Source organism: Trematomus bernacchii, unplaced genomic scaffold, assembly GCF_902827165.1.
Source record: "Trematomus bernacchii unplaced genomic scaffold, fTreBer1.1, whole genome shotgun sequence".
NCBI lineage: Eukaryota > Metazoa > Chordata > Actinopteri > Perciformes > Nototheniidae > Trematomus > Trematomus bernacchii.
The window spans coordinates 811,978-835,980 of record NW_022987724.1 but is presented as its reverse complement, the minus strand read 5'-3'; the positions used below and the strand labels follow the sequence as shown (position 1 = coordinate 835,980).

The window sequence follows — 24,003 nt, the reverse complement described above, 5'->3', positions numbered from 1 at the left end:
TATGAAAATGTAAAAAATTGAATTCTTGTATTACATTTTTTCAGGGAAAACCCTACAAACAAACATATGATCTGAAAAACAAAAGAGTACATTACTATCCGTGTGTTGGCGAGGTGTAACAAATAAAGAACCTACAAGAAAATACATGTTTTGATGATTCTAAATGTATGTGAACATGTAAAATGTATGTGTATATTCAGTTTAAACTTCAGTCAGACTCACTGTGCACCTGTCATGAATTTATTAAATCAGTGACTTCAGTTAAAAAATGAAAAGCAGACGTTCAAAGCAGAAATGTAATACTGGGAGACAGAGAAGCAGAACAAAAGGCTGCCTTATGAATTAAAGAGACAAATGCTGAAACTTCCATTCATATTGCTTTCACAAAACTGCACTACATGAGAACTACAGAAAAACCAAATGAATTAATTTAAATGTAATTTATTAGTAAACATATTTACCTGTAACCTTCTAGAATTTGGTAAATATTGATGCAAGATAATTGTTTCATAGTTGTTAATCATTTCTATGAATTATAATTTAATTTCTTTACAGTTGTACAATAAGGGATTTTAACCCAACACAATTCAGTCTCTTTATGGCTACGTTCACACTGCAAGGGATCATTCCTGATTTATTTATTTTTCAAATGTTACCAATATCAGACCGGCATATTATTCAAAACCCAATATATGGAAGCGGCCAAAATGAAAATGATCCAATAATGCAAAAGATCAAATCAATTATATAATATCAATTATTATAACAAACAAAATATTAAAATTAAATAAAAGTTAACATTTTTAATTAGCATTTCATTGTTTGACAACAGTAAAACTACTATCAGTATAATATTATTTATTAATGGTGGTTATTTATTATAACGTTTTAGCATTTAGCCTGCAGTCTGAACGTAGCCCATATTAAACACAAACACATGTTATTTCCTTAACATTCATTACACTGTCCAGTAAAAGACCATTTTGATTGGTTAACACAGAGAGAAGGCAAATGTGTTTAAATCCTTCATTATGGAAGATCACCCTCTGACATCCTCCCAAGGCACTGATGCAGTCAGTCACTGTCCTCTGAGCGTGTGCAGGAGGAAGAAGCTTTATGGTTTTCAGGATCCTCAACGCAGTCTAAGAATTCAGACTTTTTATTAGAAGATTTAACTGAGGTTTGGCTGTTTACACCGCATGCCTCAAGATTTTTGTTTGATTCAAGGCTACATGATCTGGTTGTTCGTTCACAGTCATTGTGTTTATTAAGATCCCTGTTTTCAGGAGAGAAAGCACTGCTGCTGTCTTCACGTTCTGCTCCATATGAGGCAGATTGGCGCTCTAATGTCGATGGCAGCGGTGAGTCTATGCCACTCTCCTCACCTTCGTTGTGCATGTTAGAAAGAGAGGTGTTATGTGATTCTGCATCTCCCCCTGAAGAGCAGGGGCTCACAAATCCAACAAAATCTCCACTGGAGCTGAAACGAAGTCCTTGAACAGCTTCCCTTTGAGTTTCATCTTGTTTGTCGTTATCTTCTCTCGCACAATCTCCATCCTCAACGCTTTTAATCTCCTCCTGCTGCTCTGCAGGATCTGGAGTTACAGCATCGCTCTGCATCTCTGGTAACGAGCCGTTGTCCTGGTTCAGATCTTCCTCTTGTTGTGCAGACGGATCCGGCCCCGTGTCTCTGGGAGTTGCCTCCTCCTCTGCAGCGTCTCCTGAAGCTGTGTTTCTCTCTCTGGGGCTGGGGCGCACCTTCTGGTGGCACATGGGGCACGTCTCCTGCACGTACAGCCACTTGCGCAGGCAGTTTCCGTGGAAGAAGTGTCCGCAGTATGTGATCACAGCAGAGCTCATTTCCTGTGAGGATGAGAGACATAACCCACTTAAACAATAACTAGAGACCAGTATTTAGCTAAAAGCGTTACTTGGGATTCACCGAAGTCACACCATCACACAAACTAAGCAACTCCAAAAAGTAACTGTTTTTGTCATTGGAGTTTGGTGACTTTGAAGATATCACAGTTAAAAGAAAAAGGGCTGTATGACAGCACTATAAAGCGGTGAAAAAATGTGTAATATTGCGTACACTTAAACTGAAAAGTATTGTTTTAGGTGTCTAAAATGTGTTTTATAGAGATATTTTAAATTGTATTAACAAAGCTGTTTTTAATGCTTGTTTCGGACTTTTATATTTTGGTTTTTACTTATATACTATTTAGTCTGTATTATATATTACATTACATATTACTTGTAAGTCGCTTTTATCCAAAGCGACTTACATACTCAGTACTGTGGGCAATCCCCACAGGAGCAATTTGGGGTGAAGTGTCTTGCCCAGGGACACAACGACATGCTGACTGCAGTGGGGTTTGAACCTGTAATCCGAACCCTGATCCGAACACCTACACAGAACCCACTGCGCCATACGCCTCCCTTATATAAATAAAATAATATGCTTTATTATATCATTAGGTATATTGTTAGTGTACTTATTAGCCACACTTAAACATTAATACTGTACAGTACATGTTGCACTATTGGAATTCTTTTGAAAACAATATGAGCAAATTAAATTAATACAGTGTGCTGTTTTTTTAAATGTCACCTCTCTTCATTAATCTCCTTTTTAAATTAATTAGTTTTATTATTTACATTTTCTTTAATTAAAGAAGCTACTTGAAAAGCTCTTGAACCAGTGAATGTCAAGGCTTCCCCACAAATGTTCTCTGTTATTATAAAGGTTTCTTTAGCTGCTTCCTTGACACTCAACCTATATATACAGGAGCAGACACATGCTGATGCCACGCAAGTGCTTCCACACACTCCTGCACAGAAGAGACAAAGAGAAAAAGACTCAGAGAACTTTCTTGGCCTATAACCTCAAAAATCTTAATCTGCATCTCGCCATAATAAATGGTAATGACAGGAGTAGCCGTTACCTGTTGCGGGACGCACCGAGCGCCAGAATAACCGGTTCTCTGTTATTATAAAGGTTTCTTTAGCTGCTTCCTTGATACTCAACCTGTCATCTTCATTGAAGACAAGGTTAAAAAATCTTAAACCGGTTTTTATCAAAAAACAAACGGGCTGGAGGCCAAAGATTCATGCCTGAGCAGCGAGAGCTGAACTGGAAGAACGAGATCGAGCTGCTTTGAAAGTACACACTCATAAAGTACAATATGTACACCGTGTATGTTACAGTCAGCATTGTGAATGAACATTACTGATAATGAACAACATCACTCTATACTTGTGTAGAGATTTTGTATCTGAATAAATATATAAGATTGTCAGATTGAACACTGGGTTATTTTGCTTTTGATTATTTGTGTTCTTTTTCTATATTTCTGATTGTAAAAAAGTAAATCTTTATATTTTTTAAAACTACATTTAGTCTTGTCTTTTTGTCAACAATGTAATTGCATGTCGATACTGACACATCTGGAATGAATTACGCCTGTGCGTCCTTGTCATTGTCTCGTCTTAGTCATGGAAAAAAAAGGTTGATGAGTAACAAATGAAGTCATAGTTTTTACAACAGCGTAAACACTGATTGACGATAAGATAAAAAAAGAAACTACTGCACACGTGTACTGTCTTTCCTTATGATTTTGTGTAGACACTTTGATTTTAAAGACACTCTTCATGGCCAAATCAGGGTAAAAAAGTGTTTTTGTATTTAACAGTGTGTTGCGTATTTGTATCCAGATTTTCTATAGTGCTCTGCTGTTGTATTTTCCCCAGTGGGACGGTAGGTGACTGACCTGGAAGCAGATGGAGCAGACGTCGTTGTGTTCCTGCAGCTGCTGAGCCGTGGCCAGGGGGAGGGAGTTGATCTTTTTCGCCGCTTCCTGTCTGAGCAGGAAGCTCTTCCAGCCGGACTGAGCTCGGAGCCAAACGTTGAAGTACGAGTGGATGATGATGACGGAGGCGCCCATCCAGCTCCACTCGCCAAACAGAGACTCCCAGGTGCCGTACGCCACCACGCACAGTGCCACCACGAACTCCAGCACGCGGCTGACGGCGTTCACCCAGTAGATCACCTCATCGAGGCTCTCGATCGGGTCGCGGCGGAACAGCTCCACCATGAACAGGGAGTAGATCAGCATGGTGCCTGTGACCTGGAACAAACAGAGAATATTTGAATCAAGAACAGCATAAATAATGGGCTTTATGTTGGAAATGATGTGACTAGCAGTGTTTATTAGTAGGACTTTTTGATCTATTTTACAAGGTGTATAATATTTTATCTTTTAAACACGTGGGAGAAAACATTTTTTTGTCAGGACTAATTTTCCAGATGTGTTTTGAAAAAAATGTAAGTGTTAAATGTAGATGTTTATGTGATTATAGAATCTTGGAAGTCGTAAGTTAGGAAAATGTATCTAGCAATTTATTTTCTTATTCTGAAGAAAAGATAAACAAATAAAAAGTTTTAGCGGGATGATATTTTAAATATTTTGAAACACGTGAGGATAAAAACGTTTTATAACTTCCACTCAACTCTTGTCCAAAAAAAACATATTCCAACTTCCTTCCTTCTAAATAACTCATGAAGATCCTACCTGAAGGGAAGTCAGCATGCAGCTGGACACCAGTATAAGGAGCCAGAAGTCCATGTGGAAGAACTTGGAGATTTTATAAGCCATGTACACAGGGAAAATCAGCAGGAGCAGACACATGCTGATGCCACGCAAGTGCTTCCAAACACTCCTGCACAGAAGAGAAAAATATCAGAGAACTTTCTTGGCCTATAACCTCAAAAATCTTAATCTGCATCTCGCCATAATAAATGGTAATGACAGGAGTAGCCGTTACCTGTTGCGGGATGCACCGAGCGCCAGAATAATCGGATCTGTTATCTCGATCATTGACTGCAGGGTGGAAGTGGCCACGATGAAGAGGATGATGCTGAGGAGGAAGGTGCGCTGCAGGGCCTGTATGTCCAGCAGGCCGGTCTGCAGAGCGAGCAGCAGCAGAGTGACGCCCTCCGTCACACCTCTGAACACAGCAAGCGTAAACAATGATTATCATCAAAGAGAGGGGAACACATAGGGGCTTGACTTATGACATCATTTCAACTGTAAACATACACCCATACAAACAGCGCTCTCTTCTTATGAGTAATGGAATAAATAGATTTTATTTTTTTTCTTTCATTTTTGTTTGCAACAAAGCTTCATCACTTTTTTCTATTACCATATTTTTTTACAGTGTTTTACTTTTTTGTTTAATTACACAAGTGATCATGTACAATAGACACCTTAAATAAAAGAACAAAAATATTAACTGAAAGTGAAACAGAAAATAAAAAGGCATTAACACTGGTCAGAATAAAAAAACTATAAATTTTACAATTAATTAAGATTTTGTTGCCACCTGTTGTTGACACCGTTTGGGGAGTGAACAAAGAGAGGAAGTTTTCCAGGAAATCCCTGAGCAAAGTCAAAAGTACATTTCTCGAAAGTCACCTGCCACGTTTGCTGCCAGTTTGTGAGCTTGGCGCCACCCAGTGGTAACAGGCACAATCAGAAAGACGCAAAAAATAAATCTCAAACTTTCTACTCAAGAAGGAAACTAACACACAAATATAGAACGAACCAACAAACAGACATTTAAATGTGCACATTTTATTAAAATGCAATGCATGTGAAAGGGGGTTGCTTTGTAGAGATGAATCTCCATAACATCAGGTTTACTTAGGTTTATTGTGAGTTTCAGCTAATTGTTTAGCCGTCAGATATGAACTTGAAACTGTTAGATAAAATACTCTATTGTGTATATATATATAGTATATGATACATTTTCTATACATGGAAGTTAATTGGTTATAAACCTGCAGACAGCACAGGACTTCATTATACTAGGATATACTATACACTTGCAGATCTCACCTGTGCATGACGTTCTCGTTCAGAACGGCTGCGTGACCTCCCAGGTAGAACTTGCATAGGTTGAGCAGCCCGAGAGCGAGATAGGAAACCACGAAGGCCAGACCCAGGAGGGAGTACGGTGTGGCACAACATTCAGACACACTGAGGGGTGCAATAAACCAAAAAAAGAACAGTTATTAAAACATATGACCTGCCTAATGTCAGGTAAAAACACACACAAAGGAATAATAATCCACATAATCACATCACGATAGGTGGAAGAAGTACTCGTATCTTTTACTATCTATAACCCACATTATGCAAACTGTGCTTGAGTAAATATATTTAGTGAAATGTGCACCTTGTGAGCAGGAAGAAAAGGATTCCCTGAAGTCCTGCTGCCGAGGATTTGGTGGACATGGTGTCTGAGAACAGCTGGACGACAAAGAGGACAAACCAGAAAACACTGAAGAGCACCGGGACGGCAAACTGGTTCCACAAAGAGATCCCCACAGCCAGGAGTCGGTACAGCTCGATCACCTGAGGGGACGAGTTCATGTGGAGAGTAATGTGAAACAATGGACACATAGAGAACTAAAGAGCATTACAAACAGTAAGTACAGGATTGGTTTAACCTTGTGTGACAGTGAAACTCTGTGTTACATTTGATAGCAAACAAATACAAATCATTTGTATTAAAACACAGGAATGTTGTCGTAATGGAACATTTTAATTTTGATAATTATTTAACACTCATTTTCAAAAATAAAAAGTAAACAGTATCGAAACATGGTTAGATGAATGAACAAAGTATGTCTAAAATAGTCAAATAATCTGAATAACTCGTATGAGAAACAGGATGCATTGAAAAAGTGCTTCAATATAAATACATCTCAGAATAAGAGTACCTCCAGCTGCAGCAGCTCTGAATAGGCAGCCTTTGCGAGGCGGTACGGCACAAAGAGATGTGCGAGGAGGAACACGGTGATCCCCGCTGCGGTCAATCCCACGGACAGCGTGTTGACGGTGAGCAGCGTGGCGTGCCGCAGGAAGCAGAGTCGGGCCAGCAGGGGGAGCAGGTGAGCCGAGAACAGCCACACCTTCCTGCTCTTCATCAGGAAGGCACACAGCGTGCTGAGAATAATCTGACCTGCACAGGAAATCACAAGAGCACCATTTTATGCCTAGACTGTATGAAATGCAAGTAAACGACTTATCTGTATCTGTCATCTGTTCATAAATACTTGCTTCCTGCACATATTTGATATTCTATAATGTATTGCATTCTATTTCAATGTAAAGTACTGCTTTATTTTATTGCCATCTTACTATATTTGTATTACAGTGTTCTTAATATAGTTCGCTATCTGTGTTCGTTTTTTGATTTGTATGTATGCACCACGACACCTAGTCAAATTCCTCGTACGTGAGAACCTACCTGGAAATAAACCCGTTTCTGATTCTGATTCTAAATGTTCAAACAAAATGAAAAGACATGCCAAACATTATGAATGAAGCTGAGAAGGCTTTTCATTGACATGCTATTTATTTACAGTCCTTTTGAATTTGAAACTAAATGAGTGTAAATGCTTCATATTAACATGTACGTTTAGTTTGTGGACTCACTCGTCATTGCAGAGACAAATCTGTTGAAGGCTAGAGAATCGAGGTACACCGCTCCTTCATAACCGTACTGCAGCTCGTCACGGACATAATCCCTGCGAAATGAACAGTAAAAAACAATACACAATTGTTTTAGGATATCTTAAAACCAAATGTTGCCAACATTTTTATTTATTTAGTACTAGGTCATTTGAATGTTTTATCTAGACTGGGTACATCAATAAATGACACATTTGAAAATGTTTGCAATGAGGTAGAGTCTCAAACACCTATTATTAAAGTGATTTCCTTCTCCACAGACATGCTGGATACACAGAGTATGTCAAAGCGTCAGGAGAGAAAACAGATGTTAGTCTAACAAATCTGCATGATTACAAAATAATATATGTAGTTGTAGTATTAGTAGAAGCTCACTTTGAAATCTGATGCCCCATGTACAGGAGGAGTGCAGCGAGGATGTGGAGGTAGAGCGTCACAATGTGCCTCAGAGGAAGAACCAACACCACCAAGTTAAGGAGATGCCCTGGAAGACAAATTAAATGCTCATGTGATGTTTTCCGTGTTTTAATGAAGCCAGGAATTAAAATACTAGTCAATACTCTTCTAAAAATCTAAACGATAAACACTAGAAAGGCACACAAAGTGGATTCACAAACAGTCAATGAAAAGCTTTACAAAGTAAATAAGTAAAACAACTTCATGGTGTCAACGTACACTCTCCTGTTTAAAGGTGGGGTAGGTAATTCACTTCAGAAACACTTTTTGTTATATTCCATGGAATGCTCTTAACATCCCGATAGCAATGAATACATGAAATGCTTTGACAATAAATACATAAAAAATTCCATCTGTGGAAGTCGTAGCGCTGTAAAAAGCACGACCAATCATCTGAGCCGGCCCAGCTAAAATAACTGGATGGCCTACCTGCCTGTCAGCCTTCCATCTGTGCACAAACTTATCTCGTGCCCTCATTGGTCATGTGCGAGTGCGTGTGTGTTGGAGGAGGGGCTCTGTAAGGAAGTCTGAAGGAAGGGGCAGATTTTTTTCGGCTGTGTACTTTCAAATTCTAGCGCACTCGAGCTGGCTTCTCCATTCTTACCTACCCTACCTTGAAGGTAACATGCTCAATATCTCCTCATGTGCATACTAACCAATGTAGTACATGTTCCAGATGACATATTTGTATTTGAAGAGCATGTCATCATTTTTGGCCTTGAGGTGCTCCGTTAGCCCTTCAATGTCACATTTATACAGCAGGTCCAGCACCAGGATGCTCGGCACCCTCAGGGCCACGTTGGCCAGCTCTTCCAGTCGAGGCATCTTTATTTGGGGGGGGAGGGGGTGTGTGATGAGTGGAAAGCTGTTTGTGTCACATGCTGTCAGCGCACCTCCTGCTCATCTTCTTGTCATCTGAAAAACACAACAGAAACTTCATGTTTTTAAATTGATTTATATCAGCCAAAGCATTCCAATCAATACAAAAAACAATAGTTATTTCAGGAAACTATATAAGGGTAATATAAATCATAGTAAATCACATTAAATCAAAATCAACCTAATATATGGTGAGTTAAGTAATGTAGCTTTATGAATATGACATTTCCATAAGGTATTTTTGTTAAAACTAGTACATAAACTGTTATCAAATTAAAACAGTGATAAGTGATAGTTCAACATTTTCATTTTTCAAAATACATACAATAAGTTCAACCATAAAACTGATGAATAATACTTTTATGTTCAGTTTTGCAGGAGGTACATTTTTAAAAACATCTGAAATCCTACATAAATATCTTTAAATTGCTATTTTGTGCAATAAACATGTGCATGTGATTGTGATGCAGAATCTAAAGGGTAAAAGTTAAAAGTTCATAAGGCACTGTTTGACTTCCCTGAGCAAACAGGCCGATACTAGCTATACTCACTCCTTTAGCGTCACATTTAAGCCTTTAATCAACGCTAGAGACGTGCAGTAGTAATCTTATGAATTCAAACATAATATTCACAACGCTTTTAAGTAGCTAGTGTGTATAAAATGACAGTATTTCACTTACTTTGCACGGTGGTACTCATCACAGCCGAACAGCCATATGCTAGCTAGCTGCTGTTGGTTAGCTTCCACGGCGACCAACAGCATGTTTTTCTTTCATAGCAGCATCACACGTAACATATTTTAATATTTTTCTATATCTTCTGCTTCTCAAATATAGCTAGAAACAGCCGGCATGTAAACATTTAATTGAAATATCTGAAATTCAACGATAAATGGATGAGTAGAGAGACTTCAAATGCAATGTTATGATTCCGCTCGCTTGCGTGGCCACTTCCCGTGTATACGTCACAGCGAAAGTAACCAATGAGGTACAGGTATCCTTGATCTCAAAATAAAAGTCGAGTTTTAATACTACTACTACTACTACTACAACTAGTAACGATTAGTGTGATCGTAACTATTTTCTTAATGATTTGATGTATGGCCTTGATGACTTATTATGACTTAGATCTGCTCCTCTTTTATTGTCTGATATTAGCATCTGGTGTCAGTATTTTTCTTATAAAAAATCTGCCCTTTCAGCCCCACACCCTCTTGATAAAATATACCAAGCTCTCTATCATTTTTAATGTTTAAAACCAACAGTAAAAATCAGTTTCTGCCAAGATTTACACTTCATGGCCGACACATCTGGCTATGAAGAACAGATGTTATCTTGTACTTTCTTAGTAAAAGAGATGACTAATATGCATTTCCCGACTGCGTGGGTGAGTCTACAAAAAAGGGGGTTTATCATGCAGTGTTGTTATTTATTGATTTAATACAACAGAGATTTATCACTTTAAAAAAGTCCCTTGTTTCCACTTTAGCTCTTAAACTTCGCTATAAAATAGAAACAACTAATTGAGTTTATCATTAAATAATGGCTTGAGCAAAGGATTGATTTCTCTCTTTCAAATCTAAAATACTGTATCCTCCCAAAACCCCTGATACAGTCTTTGCTAAATATGTTCTGACTTGATACTCTGACATAAGCAAACTGAGTAAGGGCATAAGTGTGCATCATTATAACAGTCTGTTTATTGTGGTCACATGTTTGACTATTCATTACACTACATATAATTTAGCTCACACTTTTATCCAAAGCAACTTAAGACATGCCTACAGGAGCAATTTGGGGCTAAGCATCTTGCTCAAGGACACTTAAACATGTTAACTGCAGGGGCTAGGAATCTAACCACTAACCCCCTGATTGGAAGATGTATTTACACCCATGCATGAGCCCTATGCATTGCCTCAACCTGTCACACTTGACCTAAACTGAACTAAGATTTTATTTTGTTACACTTTTTTTTAAACACGAGTATTTCCCTTTGATATTCAGAATCTCTGTAACAACCGAGCAGCATAAAACAGTTTCACATGAAAGAGGAATACACAGACTTGAAGCTAAACAGCAAGAAGTTAATGAAACAAACAACATTCAGACACACATCAACTTACATAAAACATTGATATAGGCAGCATTCAGTAAAGCTGCAATTTGTGGTGAGCCCTGGATCCTGTTTTATAATCTTGAATGCTTAAAAAGTGATTTTATTTAAGATTCCATTCACTGTTTATCATATTTTGTATTATTTCTAATATTTTGTAATGTTATTTTGTATGTATGCACCATGACATCAAGTCAAATTCCTCGTACGTGTAAACCTTACATGGTAATAAACATGTTTCTGGTTCTGACTGTTCACTGTCAAAAAAATGTTTAAATCCTGGCTCATCCAACAATTCAGCCTGAAGTAGCTACACTTATGACATACAAAGAAATGAGAAATTAAAAAGAGCAAGTGGCACAATTGTGCAAGTAAAGTGCTAAAATAAGTCATCTATATATGTAAAATGTAAAGAGATAAAACGATGTACAATGTAAAATGATATACTGTAAGGCATCATAACATACTGTTTATTGTAAAACGACAGGTATAGTAACTGAAATTAAACTGGTTTGAAGGATTTTCAGTGAGTTAATGGCAGTGGATACATTCAGAGTTGTGCAGGAGGGAAAGTCATCAGAGAGCCTGAAAGCTGGACACACCCAGAGACAGCCTCACTGTATGGACTGTTTGTGTTTGCATGCATGCACACCATCTGGGAACACGTCACATGCAGCTCACAGAGTAAACTTGTTTCTCCTGATGCTGTCTTGCATTATTTGTGTGATTCATTTCACCAAATGCTGACAGCTGTGTGAGTAAAGCATGGCAGAACGATTTAAATATAACACAGATGTGAGGGTTTGTTGACAGTCTGAAAATATGGCGTTTGGTGATGGGTTTCCTGTATGTGTACTTGTACTTGTAGCTACTGCTGTTATAAATATCAGTCTGTTTTTATAGTCTGATGGATACAAAACAGAGAGATAAAGATGACCCAACAACAACTGAGGATTTATGATGTTTATCGGACGGTTAATGTCTCAGCTGCTTTTTATTCGATATGACACAATAATACTTTTTCATATGAGGTCTGAAACATTTCTTGCATCACAGCAGCTCCTTTTGCATCATTAACCAAGACAAATATTTAAGACAAGAAATAAACATTTAACAAAGACTCTTTAATGTACATTTGGTTCTTCATGAACTCATTCGTATTTAGTCTAAGGCTTGACTGCTGCACAAGAGTGCTTCAGTATAGTTGGACCCTGTGTGTTCTCATTTTTATCTATCCGATGATAACAAATAGTGAGCGCTGTTCGGGACATGGTTGCAGTGAGAGACTAAATATTTGGCCTCGATATATCAAACTGTTGTTAAACGGTTGGGCTATACTTTTTATTGGTAGAGCTTTTAGACCGAGGAAAAACATCCAAATGTTGTCTGGTGTTGAGCTTTGTGGTCTCTTTAACGCTTTAGGGATCTTAGGGATTTGGGAAAAAGAGTGGAAGTACGAAAATATGAGGGACTATCTGGGCGAATGTGTCCCTTATTGTGTAAATTGATTTGTAGGCACTATAATGTTGACGCCTGTAAAGGTGGAGCTTATTTGAACTTTTCTATTTACTTTAACTGCTGGGTAACTTTTGTATGTATTTATCTGAATGTGCCTCTGAAATTTAGCAGGGTATAAAGCAGCTATAAATGGAAATACTCAAGTACAGTACAAGTACCTCAGAATTGTACTTCAGTACAGTACTAGATTAAATCTTATAACATCCTTTTCATAAAACAGAAAATGCAATAGTATACAAGATGTTCATGTAGTAGTTAAATCACTGACTCACCGGTGTACACCAGCATTAAGCAAACTGTAATATTCCCAAGTATTTTTTTAAATCCCATTTTCACTGGAATTTTGGGAGGCAGGAAGGGAGGGAGGGTGAGGGGAGGGGAGGTGGGATTGAGGGGGAGGGCTGTGTGCAAAGAGTCTGGCTCTTTGTCATCTTCCACATAAACTGGCAAGAGTTTTTTTTTTCCCCACTCACTCTGCAGCATGCAGCTCACAGAGAGGAAAATGGAAAAGTCATTGTGCACGTTGGCTGCAGTCATTTTTCTGGGAGGATTTTTTGACGCAGCGCAGCTGACAGATGATACAACAACTCAGGTTAATTTATTGTTAAACAGCACAAGTACAGCTGCGTCTGTCACTGTGCAGCTGCAGAATCACAGCACAGTCAAAACGACTCCAACAGCAGCACAGAAGTTACACACCACCGATGTAACAAAAAACATCAGCCGGGACAGTGAGGAGGAAAACAACGGAGAAAAGAAAGATGCAAGCAAGACAGACGAGAAGAAAACACAACTGGGTATGAACAAGTATATTTTTAGTTTTTGTGTAGAGTTGTTAGAAGCCAATTAATTAATTAATGATGCCTTCAGGGACCCCCTGAATTTCTGGCTTTCATTTGCTAACTTTTGCATTTTGAGAATAAATATTGCTTTATATCATGTTGTTACTGTAATGCTTCTGAGTAACCCAGGTTTGTTTAAAAACTTTGTTTACCTACTTGTTATTGTTGCTCATCAATCATATTTAGATCCTTTACCAATTGTATGGAGCAAAAATGTGCCGTTTACAAATTGCTTGTTTTTTCCGAATCAAAAACCACAATAGGTTCAGTTTACCATCACGGAAGAATACAGTAAATATTCACTTCTGAGAAACAGAAGCTTTTGTAATAAATGACTGCAAGTCTTTGATAAAAGCCCAACACATATGAATTGAAAACTAGACATCTGTATACTGCTCCTTTAACTTTAATGATGCTCCATCAAATCGTCCCTTGACCTAAAGAGAACTCGCATAGCTCTTCCCTTCTGCCAATACTCGTGGTGTTTGTGATTCATGAGGCTCCTTGAGCCATGAAATGTGCTGCAGCTGTAGCTCTGCTGGACTTTTAGCTTTCCTGCCCCGACTTTGTCTCAAATTACATTCAAACCCTCCACAGGATTCACTTATCTGCAGTTTCCTTTGCAGAAGGGGCCTCCAAAAACTCCCAAAAACCCAGGATGACTTATACATATTTCTCATAACATCCACTGATTACATCTGCAGTGTGTTTGCTTACTCAGAGAAACCAGAGGAGAGTTTTTAACCCTTCAGAAGCTTCTTAATGATCTGCAACTCCACAAGACGTTATCACCTTTTCTTTGCAGACTGTCCTCCTCTTGGCCTGGAGTCTCTGCGTGTCGATGATAGCCAGATCCGGGCTTCTTCCTCCCAGAGGTCGGGTCTGGGTCCTCACAGGGGGAGGCTGAACATCCAGGTGGGTCTGCATATGGATCACACAAAGTACAGACAGCTGCTTCTTACAGCAAGACAAAGCACAACAGGAAACAGGATGTTGTAAAGGGAGATTAGAGAGCAGGAGATTATACGTTTCCCTTTCTGCTGCAGTGTTGAAGTGACATTTTGTTTATTTAGAAAAACCCTGTGTAGTTCCCACATTATGTTTTGAATACAAAGATGCACAAATGATCAGCTCACATTATTAGTATCCTTCTCTTTAACTTAAAGTGAACCTATCATGCTATATTTTTAATAATATAGTGTAGGACCATACCTATATAAGGCATATTTATACTTTTTTTTTTTCAAAATACCAAACAGATCATGCATTTTAGCCATGCCTCATTTCGCTCAATTTGCACTTTTTTAGCTCTGTTTTTACAAGGGCTGATTCTGTGAGAACAGCACCATCTACTAGCCTGGCATATGTACTACAGCGTCTCCAGCGCTTTCGAACGGAAATGGCCGTGGCTGTCTCCTCCTGATTGGTGGAGTTGGCCCAATAGCCGTAGCGCCACCGTCCTGACGTCAGGACAGTGTTCAAATCTGGATCAGTTTTTATCAGATCCGTTGCAGCCCCTTTTTTAGAGATTTAGGTATGGAGGAAAATAGAGAGGGTTGTGTTTTCTGACACTTGGTGAGTTCCCTGGAACACCGGGGACACATATTCATGTATAAAAGACGTACAAAAGTGCATTTTGCATGATAAGTCCCCTTTAAAATGATCATGTTTAACAACTGCTGCACATTTCTGAAACTAACAGTCTATAAAATAAAGCAGATCTCCCTCACGTTATTCCCCACTGCTTTTATTGCCAAATAAAATGTAGATTACTCCAGTGAGTTTCTTGGAAATTAAATTAAACAATCTGTAAATCACAGAGCCAGCCTGCAGAAAGCAATTATCAGGGTCAACACAAAACTATTCTGCATTGCTTCATAAAGAGGCTTAATGTATTCTGGAGGAGACTGTTTGAAAAGTCACTGTGTATTTTCAGTCTGGCATCGCGGACGGAGACCTGTACGATGGAGCCTGGTGTGCGGAGTATAAGGACCAGAACCAGTGGTTGGAGATCGACGCCATCTACCCCACGCTGTTCACCGGAGTCATCCTGCAGGGAAGAAGCTCCATCTGGAGGTCAGGTAGCATCAGAATTCAAATCAATAGTCTTCCGAAATGAAATAAAAAAACTGCTGCAAAAAGAAACAAAAGAAGACTTGTTACAGAAGACACACTACAATGTTCTTTCACTGCACAAGTCTATATATTAACAATAAACGTTTTGTCTTTGTTGCAGTTGGGACTGGGTGCGCACCTACAAAGTGCAGCTGAGTAATGACTCTGTGACCTGGAAAACCTGCATGAACGGGACTGAAGAGGCGGTAAGAAACATGGAGGGTTACCGAGGGACAAGCCCAGGGGACCAAGGGAAAAAAGACGGAAAACAGATGCAAAACTCTTATAAAGACCTTCAAAAATAGAAACATGTCAATTGAAAAGATACAGAACAACTAAAGTGGATGCAAAACAGTCACAAGGAAAGGCAAAACAACTCAAAAAAGATGCAAATCAAACCCTAAAAATATTCACAAAGACATGCAAAAAAGACAAAAGTACAAGTACAGTTTGTGGATAGGAACTTTTTTCCCCCTCTAATTTCACTCTGACCAGTGAAGCTTGTTCTAATGGAAAACAGATTTGGAATTTGTGGCAAAGTGAAATATCTACCATAAACAGCTCTTACAAAGAAAAAGTAACTCAAGATGAAAACACAAAGAGTTCAGGAAGTATCTCAACTGTGGATGGCATAATAATAGTTGAGTTGACTATAAAATAAATATTGAAAATACTTTTTCTAATCTTTCTAAGATTAATAGTGTTTGTTTTTTATTGATTCAAAACGTGTATTCCAACTAAAATACACGTTGATTAAGGCTGCAACATGCCGTTTTGACCTCCTGCACCTGGTTCACAGGTTTGTATTGACTTCTGATCGTTTTCCATGGAGTTGAAAGTCACACAAGACATTTTTTGACAACAAATTTCAAACCTAGAGAAATTTGTAATTTTAGTAATTTCCTGTCAAGGCCTTGAATCACCTATGCGCATGCGTCAGCGATTGGTTTTTGTGCTTTCAGGTTTTAGCCACATGTTTAGGCCTACTATACACTTTTTTGGACCTTGATTGTCCAGAAATCGGATGTCTAAATGTTTAAACATTTGGACAAGATGTTGAGCTAATGTTAGCCTAGCGTGTCAGCCGGGAACACATAGATGTTTTACATAAAACTGCTTTATTTAGTGTTTTATCAGATTTACTCACCATGGTCTGTTTGTTTTAAGGGGGGACTTCTGTGGATAATTCAGCTCACCATCAAAATATTTAACGAATGAACAGTGTAGTCATTATAATCTGGAGAAGTTGACAGCAAGTACAAATTCCGATGCTGTCTTTTGTTATTGTTTTGATTGAGAACCCCCTAGTGGCAGAACATTATTGTGCGTTTAACTTCATGTCATCGTCTCTTTTTGTACAGATATTTCAAGGTAACCATGACCCATGGACCCCGGTGCTCGGTGTGCTTCCTGTTCCCACGGTGGCCCGTTCTATCCGCATCAACCCGCAGACCTGGTACATCAACGGAACCGTGTGCCTGCGGACGGAGATCCTCGGCTGCCGGGTGCATGGTGGGTGAAACTCGTCATACAAACAGTGGAGGAATGTAACTAATTACATCTACTTAAGTACTTTACTGATAATTAACGTAGTAGGGACATTGAACCATTTGCAGCACATGAGTCTACATTTGGCAGATCTAGCCTAGACCATTTACCTAAAGTTTTGAATCTAGGACTTTTAGCCTATGTGATTCTACAATTTAGGGTACATTCCATGTCCATTGATTTCCATTGATGATAATTATAATTATTCCAACTATTTTCTTCAAAAATATCATATTTTGCCTATTATTGGAAAGCATGTTATAATATCACACAAACATTATGTGCATCCTATGCTTTATTTACCTTGAAATGTGTCATGATGTTCTTAAATTGTCAGTTTTTGCTCTGTCCGTTTTTCAGTTGAGGGTGTCTTGGTTTCAAAATAATGAATAAAAACCATTAAAGTAAATAAAAAAAAGTATTCATTTATTTCAAAAGTCTAAATACTAAAGAATAATAACATATTTTTAATTGATTTCCTCCTTTAAATAATTTAAATATCTTAATATATGAATGTCCGCAAAAGTTCTGTCAACTATGTTACTAACAGAACTCCCCCATTTAACTCAAAAATGGTTTGTCCCAATACCATGTCACCAGCATCACATGATGCCATGTTCCTCTTTGGCAGACATTTTGAACACACTATTTAATATAATATTTTTTACAATATTTTATGTATAATAGCACATTGTCAATGAGTATATTCATTGACCGTCAACAATGTTACGTACATTGTTATGGTTTACAATTGTTTAATGATTTTAATTCAATTATATGTTCAAATGTGATGTTAACCTGTTCAAGAAAATGACATGTGGTCATCCAAGCAAGGCCTACCATTGAAATGATGGGTCAAAATAGGGAAATTGTCAACTAGGTTACCTGTCAACTAAGTTACCCAGTACTGTAATAACTGTAGTAACAGTTATTACATTTATATCAAATAAAATAAAAAAATGTTTAAGCTTTGCAACCAGTGGATATGTTACACTGAGGAATATACTAACTTGAACCACTGATTGTTCTATTGAGAAAGAACACTTTCTTTGTACTGTTTTGTTGATGTGAAATGCACCCTAAATTATAGAATCACATGCAGTTTGACAGCAGTGTTTTTAGTGCTTTTAAGTAGAGAATCTTAATTTGCTTCCACTATTGGTTACATATCATTTTGAGTATCTTTGCAGTAATTTTTTGTCTCTTTGTTAGTTATTTTCCTGTGTCTTTGCAGTCATCTTGCATCTCTTTGTAAAAACATTTTTATCTCTGTCGGTGTTTTGCATGTCTTTGTAGTTGCTTTGTGACATTTTCTAGTCATTTTGTGTATTTTTGCAGTTGTTTTGTGTCCCTGTGTAGTGGTTGTGTGTGGCTTGTAGTCATGTTGTGTCCATTCGAGTTTTTATTTTGTCTCTTTGCAGTCATTTTCTGTCTCTTCCTGTTTTGTGTATGTGTGTGAGTCAACAAAAGAAAGTAAATCTGCTCTTTCTTTCCTCTTAGATCCAGATGACATCTACTCATCGGAACAGGATTTAGGATCAAAAGACCCTCTGGACTTCAGACATCACAACTACAAAGAGATGAGGAAGGTCAGGATGTGAATAAATCTGCAGGGCCACACATGCACAATGAGTAACTGTGGTTTCTCTAAAGCTAATGCAGGATATTTTACTCTTAAAATAGTGCAGATTATTGCACAGTTTAGATTGAACTCTATCTATCTTCTTCCGCCTCTGTTTTTTTAAGCTCATGAAGTCTGTAACGAAGGAGTGCCCAGACATCACGCGGATCTACACCATCGGGAAGAGCTACACCGGACTCAAACTGTACGTCATGGAGATCTCAGACAACCCTGGAAAACATGAACTAGGTGAGAGCAATACAGCTCTTCTTTAGATGTGGATGAAGTACCTATATTCTCACATACAAAACAAATCAGGAATTTATGAAATGATAGCTTAAACTATCTTGAATGATATATTAGTACAGCTGAAGCAATAAGTCTACAAACAACCAACAGCACAAAAGGATAAACATCCGCCAGATCTCAAAGAAGGAGAAAGCAGCAAAGCAGCACCATGAGTTCAGAACATAAAAGTCTGAAGTTTTTGGACCAGAGTTCATCATGTTCCTCGGGTTACTCTGTGTTTAGCTGCTCAGTTCAACTTCCTGCAGTGTTTACACAGACTTCTCTGCAGCAGCACACAGGGAGGCCTCTCATATAAACAACTGATAATGGCTTGAAATGAGAGACAAGACACATTTTCTTTGTGATGTTGTCTGCAAATGCAGGGCCATAAAAAAGGAGTTTCCAACATTTATCAAAATGGCTTTCTCTTTGGGTTATTTAGAGACACAGTTAGACCCATGTATGTCTGTTTTAGCGGTAAGAAGCAGTTCAAGAGTAGATGCCATATAGTAGTGGTTGCATCATCTGAAAGCTGGTATGCTAAAGACTTATCTGAGATTGAGCTCAGCAATGAGTGTCACATTTTATACTGCTAAATATGCATTAAACATTATGTTTTGGTTAGCCACCCATTCATGTTTGATATTTTGCATGTGGAAATTGAAAATGCAAGTATATAATGATCATACTAATGCTCTATTACGTCTCATAAATTGCATTAATTACATCTTTTACTTTAGTAGAACGTGTGAATACTTAGTAAAACTGGTGGTTTTATAGTTAAATCCCTGCTGCCAGACACAAAAACCAGAAGGGAAGTCTTGATTTTTTTGTGGCATTGTATGAAGAGCAGATTATTGGTGTTTTGGAGTTTTATTTAAAGGAATGTTTTCCATCACATCTGTCCAATAAACACATGATTATTGGCAAAGTGCTGTTGCCTGAAACAAAACCATATTCAATGATTTCCTGATGTGCCTCTGGGCTTTAACTTTAACCGAACTGAATAAGATCCAAATATCATGTTTAGTGTGAACTGGCCCAGACACATTCCTTCATATGTTCTGCTCTGCATGTAAAATAACTCTCTTGATTTCCCTCTTGGCAGGCGAGCCGGAGTTTCGCTACGTGGCCGGGATGCACGGGAACGAGGCTCTGGGCCGAGAGCTCGTCCTGAACCTCATGCAGTATTTGTGCAAGGAATACAAGAAGGGCAACCAGCGCGTCGTCCGGCTGGTGACCGACACTCGGATCCACCTGCTGCCCTCCATGAACCCCGACGGATACGAGGAAGCTTATAAGAAGGTGGGTGAACTTTATCCCATTTAATCATGGTCAATTGAGAGATTTTGGGCTGGTTTGCATCCTTAACATGTATTCAGGGAAATTGATAGAAAATCTCCAAAATACACATTTAGGTGTTTATTTTACTTCCTCTGTGTATCTGTAGATTTCTTATAAATTCACAAAAATCTAGCTTTAAGTGAAAGCTCTTTACACACAACCAGAATGGGAAGTTTTATTCTGATATATTTTAGTTAACTGTTTACCCTATTTCCCTCTAGTATGTACAAATAAATACATACATTTGAAAAAGGTTTTCTTAAAATGTGTAGCACCTTACTTTCCAGTTTAATTCCTTACTATACTCGGAAGGTTTTTACAGAGGATATTCTTCATACATATTATTTATAGAACATTATATTACTAAAAACATGGCAAATCAGTTTTATTATTGCAAATGTGCACATATTTGTTAAAATAATGCATAATTTGCATATCCAAACTGAAAAACTTCCGAAAATGTGTAATACAACAAATTAGTGTCTTAATGTTTGTGATAAACTGGGAAAGTTCTGTCATGATATCTTTTAGTTAAAATGTTACCCTTATCTGTAAAAAATGATTTTATTCATCAGTTTCTGACCGACTTTTCTGCTGCAGGGCTCTGAGCTTTCGGGATGGGCTGAGGGACGATACAGTTTTGAAGGAATCGACTTGAATTCTAACTTTCCGGACCTGAACAGCATCATGTGGGACGCCGAGGAGATGGCCACCGATAAGTCTAAAGTGTCCAACCACTACATCCCCATCCCAGAGTACTACACTCAAGAGGACGCCATGGTAAGCAAATCAGGCCTTCCACCTTTATTTCCAACACTATGCCATTTTTTAACAGTCATTTTATTTGAATTTTTTTGTAAATGTATATCACTTGGACACATTGATTTATAAATTGTTTTTATTTATTATCATATTATGTCAAGTTTGATATGTTAATCCCCCCCAGGTTTCACCAGAGACGCGTGCGGTCATCAGCTGGATGCAGGATATTCCCTTCGTGCTTAGTGCTAACCTTCATGGGGGGGAGCTGGTGGTCTCGTATCCCTTTGACTGCACCGTGGGCTGGGCCCCCCAGGAGGACACCCCCACGGCCGACAACGCTTTCTTCCGCTGGCTGGCCACCGTGTACGCCTCCACTAACCTGGTGATGGCCAACCCCAACCGACGCCTCTGCCACTACGAGGACTTCCAGGCGCACAACAACATCATCAATGGAGGAGCCTGGCACACCGTCCCTGGGAGTGAGTCTTTGAGTGAAGACATTCTTTTAAACCTTTTGTTTTGGCTGAAATTTCTCACATGCACATTGTTTACTTGCATGTCTTTCCTGTAGGTATGAATGATTTCAGTTACATGCACACAAACTGCTTCGAGGTGACGGTGGAGTTGTCTTGTGATAAGTATCCTCACGCCAGCGAGCTTCCCATCGAGTGGGAGAACAACAAAGAGTCTCTGTTGGTGTACATGGAGCAGGTCAGTCTGTGCAAAGAAAAAAACAACAAAAAACATTCATTTAAATCCAGCATTTTAAATTGTCGTATGTCTTAGATTCACAGAGGCATCAAGGGTGTCGTAAGGGATAAAATGACCAAACAAGGAATATCAGATGCTGTGATAAAGGTGGAGGACCACAACCATGATATACGATCAGGTCAGACACTCCGTTTTATATTTTATATTTAATATGACATTTGACCTCACAACTGTAATTCACTCTACTGAATATACAATACCGCTAGATCAAAATGTTGTTGCTTAACTCCTCTGCATAAGAAACCTCGCTGCTCTTCTGCTTTTAATGAAGAAATATTGTATTTTTTAACGATAAAAAACCTAGTTACAGCCCTATTTTAAATGTGATAAAAGTTACTCCTGAACAGAAATTAACCACAAAAAGCAAATTTCCAGGAACATAACATCACATTCTTTGTTTTTATTTCCTCAGCTGCTGACGGGGACTACTGGCGTCTGCTGAACCCAGGAGAGTACCAGGTGGTGGTCTGGGCTGAGGGTTACTTCCCCTCAATGCGTCGGTGCCATGTTGGCATGGAGCCACGTGCCACCATCTGTGACTTCACCCTCACCAAAATGCCCCTCCAGAGACTGAAAGAGATCCGGGCCAAGGGGTTGAAGATCCCACAGGACTTCCTCCACCTGCGTCTCCGGGCCTTCAGGCTCCGCAAGCTGCGCGCCTCCACCAAGGTCCTCAACCAGCGCAGGGAGGGCCAGAGGAGGCTGCAGGAGGAGAGGAAGGCCCGGGGGGCGTGACGGGGGAGAGTCAAGAGGCAGAAGGGAGATAGGGAGAGGGGCCAAAGAAAAGCCCCGGATATGAGCTCAAGAAGTTCAAAAGGAGAAAACTGACCTCTGGAAAAAGGGACTTGTTCCCGCTAGGAAGGACAAGATTAAAGGGTCCGTTCATCCAATTAACAAAATATATTTATTTCTGAATATCCCCAGTGATTTTAAAGCATATATATTGTGAACTATCTGCCTCTGAGATTGATAAGTGCTCATCATTTGGCTGTACTGACCCTTTAGGGCTGATTAAGACAGGATCCTTGTTTTTCTCCAAAACATGGACAAAATCTGAACTTTAAAAAAAAGATTGACAAAGATTTTGTGCATCTTCACGTTAAAAACAGCCTTCACTGAATGTTAAAGTTTAATTTACCTTTTGTTTTTATTCCTATGAACTGTTTGAGTAGACATAGCAGTTGCTGTAGTGATGTTGACGACTGAGTTGAGGATTTAAGTGTCAGCTGGTCTGATACTGTATGTGACATGTTTTTTCAAAATATGTGTCTTTTTTGGTTTGATTGACCATAACATCTGTAATAAATATTACTTATTTGTGTATCTGTATTTTACTGTCTAAATCTGCACCAAAGGGGAAGCTTTAGGCTAGGAATAACATTGGGCTAAAATTAGGGTTAACAAGATGCTAAAGTACAATCATAAGTTTCGCAAGGTTATAAAGATATTGATGGAACCAAACTTGTTCAATAACTCATTAACAAAACGTTTTGTTTCTTGGAAAGTGTTGTAAACATAAATGTAGATAGCCTAAGACTAAAACCAGTTTGAACTGTAAAATGACTGAACTCTTACCCTCGAGAAAGTCTGAAACAGTTCTAGTTCATTTGAGACAGACCTTTTTTTTGGTTTGTATTTTTATTTGTATTTCATTTTAAGAAAGCTACAAACAGAGAGACGGCCGTTGGAAAACGTTACTCTCAACATTCTACGACACCATAGCAACACTCTGACACTGTCCAAACGTTACTGTGTTAAGTGTGAAGGTAAAACATGACAGAAAGAGAAAAATTAGATACAAACTTTCGTTAACCTCAGAAAACTGTGAATAATGTTCATGGAGTCCGCTACACTGTGCTGCCATCTGCTGGTCTTCAATGGGACCGAGAAACGGCTGCTGATGGTACGTTAAACTTTCATGATAATGTGATATGCTGAATTTTCAGCGACGGTGACGCCCCACCTGGACCACCATATCAGGTAAATCTCTTGAGGTTTTGATATTTTTTAGTCCAGAAAAAGTTGCACTTCTCATCGACCTTACAAGTTCTTCTTCTCTAAGTCCGTTTATGTCGAAAGATGGTTCCCTAACTTCCCTCATTGTAACCTTTCCACGTTTTCTACTCTGATTGAAATTAGAAAATTGTTTTAAAGCAATGAACGTTTTAACAAAGGTATTTGAATAGCAGACACAGAGCAAGTTCTA

The 24,003-nt window shown here is 38.6% G+C and overlaps 2 protein-coding genes across 3 annotated transcripts; one reads left to right on the top strand and one right to left on the bottom strand.

Moving 5' to 3' along the window:
* Positions 1 to 222: 222 nt before the first annotated feature.
* zmp:0000000662 (RING finger protein 145) lies at positions 223 to 14,158 on the bottom strand. Of its 2 annotated transcripts, none has more exons than XM_034144512.1 (11): positions 9,557 to 9,900; positions 8,654 to 8,912; positions 7,917 to 8,025; positions 7,506 to 7,597; positions 6,788 to 7,029; positions 6,241 to 6,419; positions 5,901 to 6,041; positions 4,825 to 5,007; positions 4,572 to 4,719; positions 3,771 to 4,127; positions 223 to 1,863 (listed from the first exon to the last, which is right to left on the bottom strand). In XM_034144512.1, exons 2-11 carry the CDS (start codon positions 8,820 to 8,822, stop codon positions 1,075 to 1,077), a joined length of 2,409 nt encoding a protein of 802 aa, XP_034000403.1. In that variant the 5' UTR covers positions 8,823 to 8,912; positions 9,557 to 9,900; the 3' UTR covers positions 223 to 1,074. The 2 variants fall into 2 exon arrangements, with proteins under 2 accessions (XP_034000403.1, XP_034000404.1); XM_034144513.1 differs by lacking the exon at positions 9,557 to 9,900 and adding an exon at positions 14,141 to 14,158 and having other exon boundaries at positions 1,075 to 1,863.
* Positions 12,944 to 23,120, top strand: cpxm1a (carboxypeptidase X (M14 family), member 1a). Its single transcript, XM_034144514.1, has 13 exons — positions 12,944 to 13,303; positions 14,154 to 14,263; positions 15,285 to 15,424; positions 15,585 to 15,669; positions 16,825 to 16,975; positions 18,512 to 18,600; positions 18,758 to 18,881; positions 20,029 to 20,225; positions 20,865 to 21,044; positions 21,211 to 21,505; positions 21,598 to 21,737; positions 21,813 to 21,915; positions 22,210 to 23,120. The coding sequence occupies exons 1-13, from the start codon at positions 12,988 to 12,990 to the stop codon at positions 22,530 to 22,532; spliced, it is 2,253 nt and encodes a 750-aa protein (XP_034000405.1). The 5' UTR covers positions 12,944 to 12,987; the 3' UTR covers positions 22,533 to 23,120.
* The last annotated feature ends 883 nt before the right edge of the window (positions 23,121 to 24,003 follow it).

Excerpts from the sequence above, each read along its gene's own strand:
- zmp:0000000662 (XM_034144513.1), bottom strand. The coding sequence starts at position 8,822 with ATGCCTCGACTGGAAGAGCTGGCCAACGTGGCCCTGAGGGTGCCGAGC. Across the intron at positions 7,598-7,916 it reads ATGGGGCATCAGATTTCAAA|GGATTATGTCCGTGACGAGC; the intron begins GTGAGCTTCTAC and ends TTCATTTCGCAG. Across the intron at positions 1,864-3,770 it reads TCTGCTCCATCTGCTTCCAG|GAAATGAGCTCTGCTGTGAT; the intron begins GTCAGTCACCTA and ends TCATCCTCACAG.
- cpxm1a (XM_034144514.1), top strand. The coding sequence starts at position 12,988 with ATGCAGCTCACAGAGAGGAAAATGGAAAAGTCATTGTGCACGTTGGCT. Across the intron at positions 18,601-18,757 it reads ACTACAAAGAGATGAGGAAG|CTCATGAAGTCTGTAACGAA; the intron begins GTCAGGATGTGA and ends TGTTTTTTTAAG. Across the intron at positions 21,506-21,597 it reads CTGGCACACCGTCCCTGGGA|GTATGAATGATTTCAGTTAC; the intron begins GTGAGTCTTTGA and ends TCTTTCCTGTAG.